The 13640-nt window shown below is 40.6% G+C and overlaps 1 protein-coding gene across 3 annotated transcripts in view; it reads right to left on the bottom strand.

Annotated features, from left to right (window-relative positions):
- Positions 1 to 13640, bottom strand: part of SYNE2 (spectrin repeat containing nuclear envelope protein 2) — a 271795-nt gene that overhangs the window by 54683 nt on the left and 203472 nt on the right. For all 3 annotated transcript variants that reach the window (XM_030855184.2, XM_030855186.2, XM_030855185.2), the window contains exons 85-93: positions 12655 to 12825; positions 12048 to 12178; positions 9081 to 9285; positions 7704 to 7883; positions 6897 to 7025; positions 4622 to 4776; positions 4365 to 4509; positions 3336 to 3430; positions 1625 to 1859 (exon numbers count right to left, since the gene is read on the bottom strand). In XM_030855184.2, the coding sequence (XP_030711044.2) occupies positions 1625 to 1859; positions 3336 to 3430; positions 4365 to 4509; positions 4622 to 4776; positions 6897 to 7025; positions 7704 to 7883; positions 9081 to 9285; positions 12048 to 12178; positions 12655 to 12825 (1446 nt within the window). The remainder of the gene's footprint in view (positions 1 to 1624; positions 1860 to 3335; positions 3431 to 4364; positions 4510 to 4621; positions 4777 to 6896; positions 7026 to 7703; positions 7884 to 9080; positions 9286 to 12047; positions 12179 to 12654; positions 12826 to 13640) is intronic.

Genomic DNA, 13640 nt, shown 5'->3' with positions numbered 1-13640 from the left:
AACCCACGTGGGCATGCGTGATGGCCTTGATTAATAGAGGATGGTGGAAGTGGCTGACGTCTGAGGCCAGGTCTAAAAAGGCAATACAGCTTCTCTCTGGATCTATCTTTCTTGGGACATGCACCTTTGAAGCCATGAGCTGCCATGTAAGGAGTCTGGCTACCGAGAGCCTCCAAGTGGAGAGCCCACAGGGAACAAAGCCCAAGGAGCCCCAGCTGCTCCAGTTCCTGGCTGTCTGAGCCTTTCCAGCTCAAGTACTAGACATGAAAGTGAGGAAGCCTTCAGAGGGGTCCAGCCTCAGCCGTCATCTGACCGGAACTGCCTGAGAGCCCCCTGCAAGAGCCACCTAACTGCCCTGACAACCTCCAGAACTGTGAGAGAGAATAAGAAATGTTTGTTGTGATGCGGCAATAAAGAAGTAGTACGCTGGCATTCCTGCTTCTTCTCAGACCCCCACTGACCCCCAAACCACCTTCCTCAGAGCAGCCAGAGGACATTTAAAAAATACAAATCGTATCGAGCTGCTTCCTCTTCCAAGTTCAATGGCTTCCAATTATCCAGACGGTCATCCCGCTACCTCACCTCCCCCAGAATGCTCCTCCCTGACTGCCTATCGAGTCCATTTTCCATCACTGCTGTCTCACTGGCTACACTCGTCACACGAGCCTTCTTTCTTCCTCTGCTTTGCTAAACTTGTTCCCATCTTGGGGACTCAGGAAAACTCTTCCCTCTGTCTGAAGGCTCTCCCCCCAGATCTTTGCACAGCTGGCTTCTTCTTGTTATTCAGGTTCCAGTTTAAATGTTGCCTCCCCAGAGATGACCCAGTCTAAAGCAGTCACCCAGCCTCTCCATCACCGGCCCTGTTTTAATGACCTACATATGCCATGTTGCAATCTGATATTTCCTTTAGTTTTTGATTTGTCTGATCTCCCCTACCAGTCAGACAAATTAGTATTTTCTTGTTGGTTTACTGATTTGTCTGATTGCCCCCACGGGAGCAGAGGTCTCCTCTTGGTCCACACCGTATACCCAGCACTTAGAACATTGACCAGCAAAGACCAGATGCTCAGTTAATATGTGAAGCCTAGATAAATGAATGAGGCAAGCAAAGGATTTCAGAAGGGTGCTGTTTTGTTTAGCTGTCCCTCTACAGTGAAGTGTGGTTCGATAGCTCAGTGCAACATGCCCTGGGAACTGCCAACTAATTATTCTAGTCCTGTGCTCATCAAGCAACTTTCTGATTGGAAACGTTGTTGCCTAAATGAATTCACCCTCCAAGAGGAAGCAGGAATCCCACTGTAAATTACTACTTTGTGGTAGTCATTTATACATTAGTCAGTGCTTTAAATGTCTGTCGCCCCAAACTTCCCCACTCTACCTACCCATCTCCAGTCCGTCTCTACTCCCACAGCCCAAGAGAGCTTCACTATTTCTGGATGAATGGATAAGATTGGGTTTCTGACCCCACAAGGCTAAGGCTGAGTAGGGTCCCCATGACCAGCTGGCCTCCCCATCGCAGAAAGCACACTTGAACGTCACAGAAAACGCAAAACCTGAGGCGAACGACCATCTTCCAAATCAAGAGCACCCTGCAGTTCCCACACTGCTGCTGCGCATGTCCTACCTTCAGCTCATGGATCAGACTTCTTGTTTGGTGGAGGCTGTAGCAGTCCTGGCTCTTCACTGCAGACAGAAGGTGGCTGGTGTAGGCGAGCAGGCGGAGCAAGTCCCCCTCGGAGGTGGTGAAGTACTGCCACTGCCTCACCAGCTCATCGATGTCACTCTTCCTCTGCCGAACGCCCTGGGCAGCACTCTGCCACCTCTCCTTCAGCCTCGTGAACTTCCAAACAAATTCCGGTCTTGGGAAAAATAGATGGTTAGAGAATTCTGACCTCAACATGTAGAAAAAATAACCATCAACATGTAATAGGAACTTAGATTTGCTATTTATGTGCACAATTTACATGGAAAAACACTTCTTTAAATCTGAGCACCATTCAATGTAAACATGATGGGGAACTTGGGGCTGGGGCAGGGGCAGTGTGTGGGTTGGTGAAAGGTGTTTATCACAAGATAATTGCACATGGCCTAGTATTTTCCTGGCATGCGTGACAACCACTGCCTTAAACAAACTTAAGCTGTTTTGTTTTGTTTTGTTTTGTTTTTGCGGTACGCGGGCCTCTCACTGTTGTGGCCTCTCCCGTTGCGGAGCACAGGCTCCGGACGCGCAGGCTCAGTGGCCATGGCTCACGGGCCTAGCCGCTCCGCGGCATGTGGGATCTTCCCGGACCGGGGCATGAACCCGTGTCCCCTGCATCGACAGGCGGACTCTCAACCACTGCGCCACCAGGGAAGCCCCTTAAGCTGTTTTAACACAGATTATGCCAAGTGCTTTATGGAAAACTAAACATGGGATCAATGGGAAACAGATGAACAGGTAGGTCCCTTGTAATGTTATCGATTACTTGAGGGTTGTATGCTACATAATTTCAGCAATAAAGGACATGCTTTCTGCAACCACTCAACTATTTATTTCCCGGATAGACAATGTCCTTCACATGATAAATAAGGCCTTTTATTTATTATGGGAAAAGTCATGCTTTGCTGTACTGATCAGATCAAAACTAGTTCATCATCCTGAAATTGGCTTGGATTTTATTACTTCAGAGGTAGGAAAAATGGGTTTTATATTTCTTAGTTATGTTGAAAGAGGATTCAGAGGTATATGGGTGATGATGGGGAGGAAAATAATGCCTATGGAGACATTTGGAGAGGTCATTTAAGGCCAGGCCCCCTCGGGCTCTGTTGGCAATTTCAGCAGCTATGCAAGCAGGTACAGTTACTGTCACCAGGCTGCCTAAGGGGCTCTGCTCAGCCTGACCGGAACTCCCCGGAGACCCCAACCTCATGTACACAGCATAGAAAGAAGTCTCTTCTTTCACAACTGTGACATAGCTATCTACTGGGAACAGCTGCACTTCGAAATTTATTTTTTAAATAGCAAAACATCATGAGGCTGAAGGCAGAGAGGAAAACACAATTTAGAAAAATCCTTTGGGGTAAAAACTTAGATAATGGTACTAGGTGGATGGGTGCTTGCAAAGCATCTGGTCTGCTAAGCCCACCCATCTACCATGGGGAAAAGGGCCCCTGATGTTTTTATGGCCATGAAGCAAGACTCCATCCTAATATAAAGTCAGAAGACCGGCCCCATGGTGGTCTACCAATGACGTGGTCGCAGGCACTGATGTAGTCAAGATTCACATGGTGGAAGGCCCACCAGGCTGCATTGCCTTCCGCATGCCCACAACCATTACGAGTCCCAAAGAGCTTACCTCTTCTCTATTTCTGCTGTGTCCAGGAGTTGTAAGCACTGGGTGACATAAGAGTCAGCAATTGTCTGGTTTATAGAAACTTCAGCTTCTAACATCTGTATATGAATTAAAATATGGGAATTGTTTTTGTGAATTTCCTAATAAAATCTAAGCTCACAGAGGATATGTGAGGTGATTAATTTTCAAAAGATTTGAGGCTAACTGCAAAAAATGCTTAATCATCACAACAGTACCTATGAATATAATTAGAAGCAAATAGGTCTAATAATAACTACACCTAAGGCCCATTATTGGGCTTTTTCTACTTGTTAGGCACTGAGTAAAACATGCATTGTCTCACTTATTCCTCAACCTTACGACTTAAGTGAATACTATCAGACTCATTTGAAGAGGAGGAAACTAAGATGTTCATAACTTATCAAAGTCACCCAGCTTTGCCTGGACAGATTTCATTTTCAGTGGATGATCTTAATGTAACAATGCAGACTTAAATCAGTTACACTAAAAAGTTATAACGCACTAATCATGCACATTTTGGAAATGCAGGGTCTGCCTATAACCACCAGGAGTACTCTCAAATATACGTCAGCATCAGCATGGGGAAACTCCTCTGTGAAACTATTAATGCTACAATTATAGTTATACTGGGCGCTTCAATACTTTACAAAACTATTCAGTGAAAATGCAAAGATGACTTGAAGTATTTTAACATGCTCTTGGTAAAGTGGTACCGTGTGCGCATTATGCAAAAGCAACGTTGTGCTAGAAGCTTCCACCTACTGTAGAAAATCTGGGAGTTCTGTCATTAATAAAATAGAGCAGCAAAACAAAATTTTGAAATTTATGAAATGTGTGAGAACTTTACAAATGATCAACCAACAACTGAATTTGCTCAAAGACATATATTCTGTGTTTAGGGGTTGAGGATTGATAGGTTCTCTCTGTATTTTACTTTATTTAATCTCTCTTCCCCTGAGTCCTGCCCCAGGGTGAGGGGTCCAAGGTGGCAGAGAGCACAGGTTTATTTACCTCATACGTTTTCTGCTGTTCCAGGAGAGCAGGGAGGCTGTCAGCAATGTTCACCTTGAGCATCTCTTCTATCTTCTCCAAAAGCTGGACCCACTTTTCACAGCAATAAAGAAACTTTTGATTCAATCCAATCCCCTGAAGTTCACTAAGAAGGTTTAAAAACAAACAAAACAGAGCCATATAACAATGACATTACCGGGCTCAACTGTTAATTTTGCCTTAAATGAAACAGAATGGGAGAGCTGGGCTGTTCTGACCTGCAGCGTTCCAGTGCTGTCGCCGTGGCCCGAATCCATTGCCGGTTCACATTTTGTAATGTCTTGACAGCTACGTCACTAAGTGGGAGCTTGAGGCTTACTTCATTCAAATGCTCAATATCAGGTGACTGGGCTGTCAGTGCCAGCACATGATTCTGTGAAAAAGAAATTAAGTTCCAGATTTTTGGATGCCAATAAGCTATCTGGATTATGAAAAGGCTTCAGAAATCCTACAGACCTTCCTTATCTCAAAGAAGAGGGAAAACTGGGGCCTAAATAGGTAAACGACTTGCCCACAGTCAAATAGCTAGTTAGTGTCAGAATCGGACCTGAACCCAGATCTCTCAATCCTGCTTTTTTCTAGAACAAGCTGCACACATGGCCAGAACTGAAATAGCCCAGGAAATAGAAAGTGATCTCAGATTTTTGTCTTTGAAGAAGATGGAAATGAGCTTTCTTTTTTAAAGGACCCATTCTGGACCTTCAAGTCCCATTTAGTCTGCCAACAACTTGACCTTCAACAGAACATGCAGTTTATTTACAAAGTAAATGAAAATTCAATCCTTAAAATAACCCTAGCAAAGCGTGGTAGTTACACATCAATATTATGGTGAAATCATAGGAAAGCAAACTCACCGAAATTTTATCTTTAAGACAATATTCCAGGGACAGCCTCTAGGACAACAATATATTAAGCAAACATCCTTCACCATATCCATGTTCTCACTACAGAACTCTGCCACAATAGTCTAGGTCAGGGTCAACAAACTTTTACCGTCAAGGGTGAGATCATAAATATTTTAGCCTTTTATGACCCATATGATCTCTGTTGCAAATATTCAACTCTGCCCTTGTAGCATGAAAACTCCCATAGACAGTACGTAAATGGTGGAAGGGCATGCCTGTGCCAGTAACACCTTATTTACAAACCAGGTGAGGGGCTGCATTTAGACCATGTGCCATAGTTTGCTGACTCTTAATCTAGGTTATGAATATTGGTCCTTAGGAGTGTGCAAGATCCAGAATTCTTTCATTCTTCCATTCATCTATGTTAACTATACTAAACATACTAAGGTAATAAAGAAGGAAAAAATTATACCATTAATTTAATAGGGCATTTTACTTTTTGATCTTCAACTAACCAGAAAAATTCAATTCATCCCAATAGCCAGCTGCTAGATTATTTTAGTTCACTGAAGCTAACTAGTAAAGACTTCAAGATTTAAAAGTCTACTAAAATTACTGAGGCATATTACTAAAATAGATCTCATGACCCAGCAATTCCACTCCTGGGTATATACTCAAAAACAACCAAAAACACTAATTTGAAAAGATATATGCAACCCAATGTTCGTAGCAGCATTATTTACAACTGTCAAGATATGGAAGCAACATAAGTGTCCATCGACAGATGAATGGATAAAGAAGATGTGGTACATATATACAACGGAATATTACTCAGCCATAAAAAAGAACAAAGTTTTGCCACTTGCAGCAATATGGATGGATTTGGAGGGCATCATGCTAAGTGAAATAAGTCAGACAGAGAAAGACAAATACTATATGATATCACTTATATGTGGAATCTAAAAAATACAACAAACTAGTGAATATAACGAAAAAGAAGTAGACTCACAGATGAAGAGAAAAAACTAGTTGTTACCAGTCGGGGGGGGAAATACAGGAGAGGGGGAGTAGGAGGTACAAACTACTGGGTATAAGATAGGTTCAAGGATGTATTGTACAACATGGGGAATATAGCCAATATTTTGTAATAACTGTAAATGGAAAGTAACCTTTAAAATGTATAAACATTAAAAAATTGAAAAAGAGAAATAATCGACAAATAAATTGTATATATTTAAAGTGTATGGGACTTCCCTGGTGGTCCAGTGGTTAAGACTCCGTGCTCCCAATGCAGGGGCCCTGGGTTCGATCACTGGTCAGGGAACTAAACCCTGCATGCCACAACTAAGAGCCCGCGTGCTGCAACTAAAAATCCTGCGTGCCACAACTAAGACCTGCCACAGCCAAATGAATAAAATAAATAAATAAATAAATAAATATTAAAAAAATAAAAAAGCAAAAAAAAAAGTGTAAAAAAAAGATCCCTATGTTGTCATACTTTTCTAGATCTTAGGGAAAACAGCTCAAGAATGAATGGCATATCAGTGACTGTGCTCAAGAGTTAAGATGCACATAGATGACAGTAATTCACTTATTTTTTATTCTATGGTGAACCTGACCCCTTAGGAATGACAAATATTGGCAATACCAGGAATAAGTCAGGATTTCCTTCTTTTTCTTGCTGGTAGAGTTTATCCAAATTCTCTTCTTCATGCGTAATGAGACTTTTTAAAGAGTCCAACTGGTCCCCAAAATCCTTGAACTGTGATAGAACAAACTAGAACAAGAGAAGTTTTCATTAGAAACAATTTTCATGTGCATCTATAACAGAATCAAGCGCAGCCTTGTGATAAAAGTCCAAGCTGTTTTCAGCCCTAAGCAGTTCATTATCTTGAATCCAGAACGCTCCTGATACGCACTTTGTGCCTTTGGCAAAGTATGAAGCCTTCACAGGGATGGAAAGATCAGTTGCTTGACAGGGGCACCTAGAGGAATCCTGCTAGCTAAATATTTTTTCCCCGCTGTGTGATATTGGAGCCCCATGGCCTTCTATTCAGCTTTTTGATAATTCATGCACTAAAGGCTTTTCAAAAAGTGAATAAAATACATTAACAAATGGTCGCGCTTTAAGCAGCTACTCTATGACTCAATTACCCAACTTGGAAATTCAAATAACTATGAGATCTGAACAGTGCATGAAATATATCACTTTAACATGTTCAATAAAGAAGAAATGTATGCTTAAGATCTGCCCATTGCCCATGTGATTGAAGAATCACATGACTGAAGAATCATGTCAAATGGTAGATATGTTTAGGGCATCTTTATTCTGTGGTTTCCCTAAGGTGCAGCCCACAAAGCACTAATAACTATCACTTCAGAAGATATATATAAGGAATTGAAGGGAGTGTGCAAATGTCCAAGACTTCAAGTTGAATAGAAAACTAAGATGAACCTTAAATTCATTTGTTTTCATAAGCAGCATCTTTTCCAAGTAGGAAGCCCTCTGGAGGGAGTGCATTTGACCAGAGAGGAGCACGTGGGTGTTGGGCTCTGCAGGCTGTGGGAGTCGATCCAGGAGAGTGGAATCTTGGAGAAAGGCTTCTTTTGTCTTCTGCACATCATGCTGCAGCTCCTGGAGAAGAAAAAAGTGATCGCAAAACATTTCCTCCTTTCCCAACAAAAATCCCCAATTCATGCCACTCCATCAACATCTAGGAGAATTTCTAGATTCTGAAATAGTGGGTGTGGCTTTTTGTTACTGTTTATTTTAAAGAGATAAAAAAGCTAAGCCTTCTTTATATGATATCACTGGTGCTGTTCTGAAATTTGTCAGTTCAGAGCTAAAAGTAACCATGGATAAATAGAGTTGGGGCTTCTAGTTTACAGAAACTGGAGATGACTTGGGTACAGTCTTATGTTTTATATTTCTAGTCAGTGAACACTTTAAGGATCTGCTTCAATGCATTTTAAGAATCAATCCAACCCCGTCCTCTGCCTGACACTTTGTGACATAAATGGATCCATTTGCAGAGAGCACAGAATTTCATTGACCAAGACGATTTTAGGGCTGCTCCAGAAATATTGCAACTGTGTGAAATTTCTGTTTTTGTTGTTTTTTAAATGCCAACAGATTAGAGAGAAGTTGATCAGAAATATGGTTCATATCTGTTGGATTCTTATCTCTAATTTAATTGGTTAATACTTCTTTATTTGACCTATAGTATTAAAAGATACAAAATGTACCTGGTCACCTAGTTTAAAACTAGAAAGTATTTGCTTTCTAGGCATTCATTAACATAATAGAATAAAACCACAGAGGAAAGTACACAACTCTTAAATAATAGTCTAAAAATCATTATATCCACAGAAAAGCCTTATTAACATGGTGGTGAATCTAAATGATTACTCATTTAGATTAGATAATTATTTAGATTATTTAGATAATTATTCATGATTATTTCTAAATCAAGAGATTCAACATCTACTATTCTTAGATGACCACATTCAGCTGATATATTTCTGCTTTTATTGGAGACTTTGTATGAAGCTTTGGCTTTAGAGATGTTCCTGCTAGAGTGAAAGGGGAGATTTGGAAGGAGGTGGTGTCAGGTGCCCCTGACCCAGCTACCTGCTGCGTGGCCCTCACCTCTGAGCCACCACCTGGCTCTCCCAACCCCACACGTCCCTGTCTTGCCTGTGTCCTACATGGTCTGCTCACACACCTGTCCTGACCCACTCCTCCCTCCCTGTGGTCTGTCTAGTCCCTGGGTCATGGCCCTGTTTGTCAGGCTGTCTTGGCCTTGGTTTTCCCAATGGGTTTAACGCCTACCTTTACGTCCCGCAGGGCTGGGGGCAGGATCTCTGCCAGGTTGTTTCCAGATGTGTTGATGTTTGCGAGCTGTTGGTACTTTGCTTCCTGCTGCTCCAGTCTTGCTGCAGCTTCAGCGTGAGCACTGTTATATGCCTTCCAGAGCTGTAGCGGGCTCTGGGCCCTCTGCAACTGGTCTGCAATGTCTTGGTTTACCTGTGTCCACCTGTCAGGGCAACATGAACAACAGGAACCCCATCCATCCTTTCCTTTGCAGCAAAAGCACAGCGCCCACACTCTACTCATAAGTTAAGAGCAGATAAATTAAGAAGACGTGTTAATGTCTTTTCAAAATTAATGCCATCATTAATATATAAACAGAATTCCAAATTAGGATACTTCATTGACTTTATAATTCTCAACAAAACCCGCAAAATTTGTGACTGGCAGGAAACACCTATTGTATGATGAATGTCTCTTAGGCAAAGGTGAAGACAGTACTGAACTGTTTGCCTGATGAAACTTCCTCCACATGGGAGGGCCTCTTATTTTATAGAGGGGGTCTTTAAGTAGGCCTTATTTAAATTGTGTTTATGTCAAATTTATTTTCTAATTACAAAAGCAACATGTTCCTTATATAAAAGTAGAAATAAAAAACAATATATTTTCCTACTTCTCAGCAAAGGGTATTTATTTCCTATGATGTTCTAAATTTGCTAATGTTTTGTAGAAATACGGGATGGTGTAGGACTAATTTCTTTGTGGATTGAGAGAAGAAAATGGCAGATCTTACCTGGTACTTGATAATATTTCATTTGTTCTTTAGAGAAAAGTTAATTCCTGTGTATTCTCTTTCTACTTAGGCCAATTTGCATCAGAAAGTTACTCACTTGGTAAAACTTGATCTTAGTCACATGAGAAGAGAAAATTGCGTAGCCCTCAAAGGATGCTAGCACACAATCTATGAGGGAAGGCAGCAGCAGAGTACCCAGGCCCCAGATTTACATAGCTGGTCTCCATGGTGGGGGGAGGGCCAGGCTAAAAATCAACTCTGGAGTCCAGGCGAACTTAACTAGAGCTGTTGATGAAACCCAGTTAGAGACCTCGCTTTTAGAGTAGATACCACCAAGTTATGAACAATTGCAAATATTAAAAGTCTTTTTGCATCCATGAAAATCAGCTAATTTTGTGGTGCTGGCACATTCATTGGTTGTATGATTTGTTTTTTGGATTCTCATTTATATGCACTGATAAACTGCTACAAAAACTAAAAATCGTAATAATAAGAAAAATAAGAAGTTATTTTCTGTAATACATTTTTCATTCTATTAAAATTGAAAAAAGTAGAAATTAAAAATTTTTGGTTTTATTCCATACTATGGACTGTAATATCTTGCCTTTCTTTCCCATTTAACTTAAAAAATTTTTCCCATGGGAAAAAAAAAATTTTCCCATTAATAAAAAATAAGTAAGCCTAAGTTTAAATGGCTGTACATAATGGTCTATAAATGGTCTTTTTTTGTTTAATTACCAAATTCCAGCTTAGTATGGATATTGGGATAATTTTCAATTTTTGCTTGCAAAAATAATGCTCAGATAAACTTTGTCCAAAGGATTTTTTCTGTATTTCAAGATATTGGTCTTAAATTAGACTTCTTAGAGAATTATTGGGTCAAAGAATATAAATATGTAAATATTTTTAAGGTTATGGGTATATGTTCAAACTGCTTTCTGAAAGCATTATAATATTTACATTCTCACCCAAAACACATGAGAATGCTTGTTTCACAATATCCTCAACCCCACTGAGTGGGCGAAAAAGGTGACAAATGGCATAATTGCTTTACTTCTTTGTATTTCACAAATCTTCTCAGAACCACCTGTTTTTAAACAAGATTTTCCCCAATTATAAATACAACATATGCTCACAACCCCCCACAAAACGTGTGTTTAAATCTATCCATACCTATATTGAGATTGTCTACCCATCTACCTACCTACCTACCTACCTGTCTATAAAGAGAAAGTAAAAAAAAACACCTGACATTAATCTAGAGATATCTACTGTTGGCATTTTGGTGCTATTTTCTTCAGTCGTTTTCAATATGCCTTCTGATATATTCTTGTGCCAACAACTGAATGTGTATGTGCACTGGTGACAACTGAATCCCTTTAATAGCAACCTGAACCACCATATGTTTTGAGGGAGGCCCCCATTACTGTATGTGAAATTAGATACGTGTCTGTGTTTATCTTTACCCTCCCTCCTCCCCCTCTTCCACTAAGGACTGGATCTAGGGCTGAGGACACCACTGCAGGGTACATAAATGTGGTGTCCCTTGTTCAACATATGTTCAGAATTGGTTTATAGGAGAGGTTGAATCTGCAGGAAGGAAGGGTGGAGAAGGCCACTGAGCGTAGCTTAATCTCTTCGCCACTGTCTGGAACAAATCAGCTTTGGGCCAACTTTCATATTCCATCCAGCTACATAAAAGCCTCACAATCAACCAGGGCCACACTCCTTAGAAGGAGTTTTCTATCATAAGTAGTTCATCAAAGAATGCCTCCCAACCTCACAAATATCTCCTGAGATGTATTCTAACATCCCCTTACTTCCACCTTATAATGTTTCCAGTGAGACAGACTGCCCATCTGGCCACCCCTTAGCCTGTTTCTCCCTGTTGATTTTGGTGCCCTTGAGGATCGCATTGGGCATTTAGCCTATGTCCACTGAACGTGGCTACACTGGGGCTGTACTTAGGACATTTCTAGATTGATTATACCAAACACTTGTACAAGGCAAGTAATAGCCTTCACGTTAAATCTTACGTGAACAAGATCCTTCCAAGCAGGAGAGACCAGAATAGTATGAAACCAGTTATCTCAGATGATTAAGAAGGCTTTACCCAGCCTACGTCCCTTCATTTGTCACACGTCATTAAGATAAAAATATCTGCTCTACCATTCAAATTGCATCTTAAAGTGTACCTTGTGTGAGTATTTTGGCATTTCTCTTGAATTATTTCAGCAACTGAGGGGCAGTAATCTTTGAGTTTTCCAATAACCTCCTGGAGTTTCTTCCAACTCCCTTCACTGCTCTCAGCTTCATCTTGAAGAGTCTAGGAGAACAGAGCAGGAATGTCAGTTGTAGAACAGCCTGGCCTCGTCCAAAGAAGGCAGCAGCTGGTCAACACTTGCCGCTGTACCACAATAATGTTAACACTCAAACTTTAATAGGACAGGGATAAATTACCAGAAATGTGAAGAAGAAAACTGAGAAGGCATTCTTTCATGGGGCTAGCACTTGAAATAGCATACTTAAAAAAAAAAAACCCCAAACCCAAACCTTTAAATTGTGAAATAATACGGACATGAAAGATGAAGAAAAATTCACAGTATACTTGTACCAAGTTTCACTCATTTGGTTCATGTCATTCATTTTGAAATTTCAAGTTATACTTTTGATGCTGCTGTTTAAAATACTGTTTCGTGTTTCTCTGTGGAGAACATAACAGTAATTGTGTTCATTTCTGTGCTTCCTTCCATTGGAGATTTTCTGCCAATAATGCATTGTGCCAAGATCTGGTTAATATACCTGAAGGTTCTGCACCTGGCACCTTAAGGCCTCTAATGATAAAACCACAGGTTTGCTGTGTTCCATGCAGTACCAGAATCGGATCGTCATCATATTCACTTCATCATAGAGTTTATCATAAGTCTTCCACTCCTGTAAAACAGACTGCATGGAGGTCTTGAGCTCATTGACCTATACAAAAAGTAGAAACATATTTAGGAAATCACCGACAAGAGGCTCTCTCATCTTTTTTGTTTCCCGCTCCTAAGGACTCTACCACCGTATCCAATTTAGGCATTTTAATTTGAGAGTGGAGCTTCAGTGATTCACTGAAGGTGAGAAGGGTGGGTCAATGAACAAGAAATATCAAAGAAGGCTACGTTTTAGAGTAGCTGAATGGAAAAGAGCCCTGAGACCAGAGCCCCCAGCACAGAGAGTTCAGCCTACAGAGGGAGAGCCCAGGGAAAAAAACACTGATTGAGGAATCAGCATCTCAGAATATACATTTCAGGGACACCCTATTAGCTTTCTGACCTTGGGCAAGTTATTTAATCCTTGAGTCTATTTCTTCCTCCACGAAACAGATATAATAAATGAAAACATAAAGAAAATAGTGTCTGTGAAAATGCTCTGAAAACTGTAAAGCATCATAAATGTAAAGTGTCAACCTGTGTTACCCGGCACTTAAGTCTGGTTACTACTGGAGAGCAAGCAAAACTTGGAGAGCATCATGCTTGGCCAAAATGATGGGCAAGTGCAAAGCAGGAGGAAATGCAATGGTGGCCATATTTTATTCTTTAATGTGTTTTGATAACTATGAAAGGTTGAAAATTGAAGCATTTAAATGATCTCTGACACAATTGAGAATATACAAGTATATAAATCTTTATATATTATGTAAAGAACACTTATATCTCAACAATAAAAAGACAACCAAACTCAAAAATGGACAAAGGATTGAACAGCCATCTCTCTAAAGAATATATACAAATGGCCAATAAGCATAT

This window comes from Globicephala melas, chromosome 2 (genome assembly GCF_963455315.2).
Source record: "Globicephala melas chromosome 2, mGloMel1.2, whole genome shotgun sequence".
Lineage (NCBI taxonomy): Eukaryota > Metazoa > Chordata > Mammalia > Artiodactyla > Delphinidae > Globicephala > Globicephala melas.
Note: the sequence above shows the minus strand (reverse complement) of the source record. Positions and strands in the feature narration are given on the sequence as shown.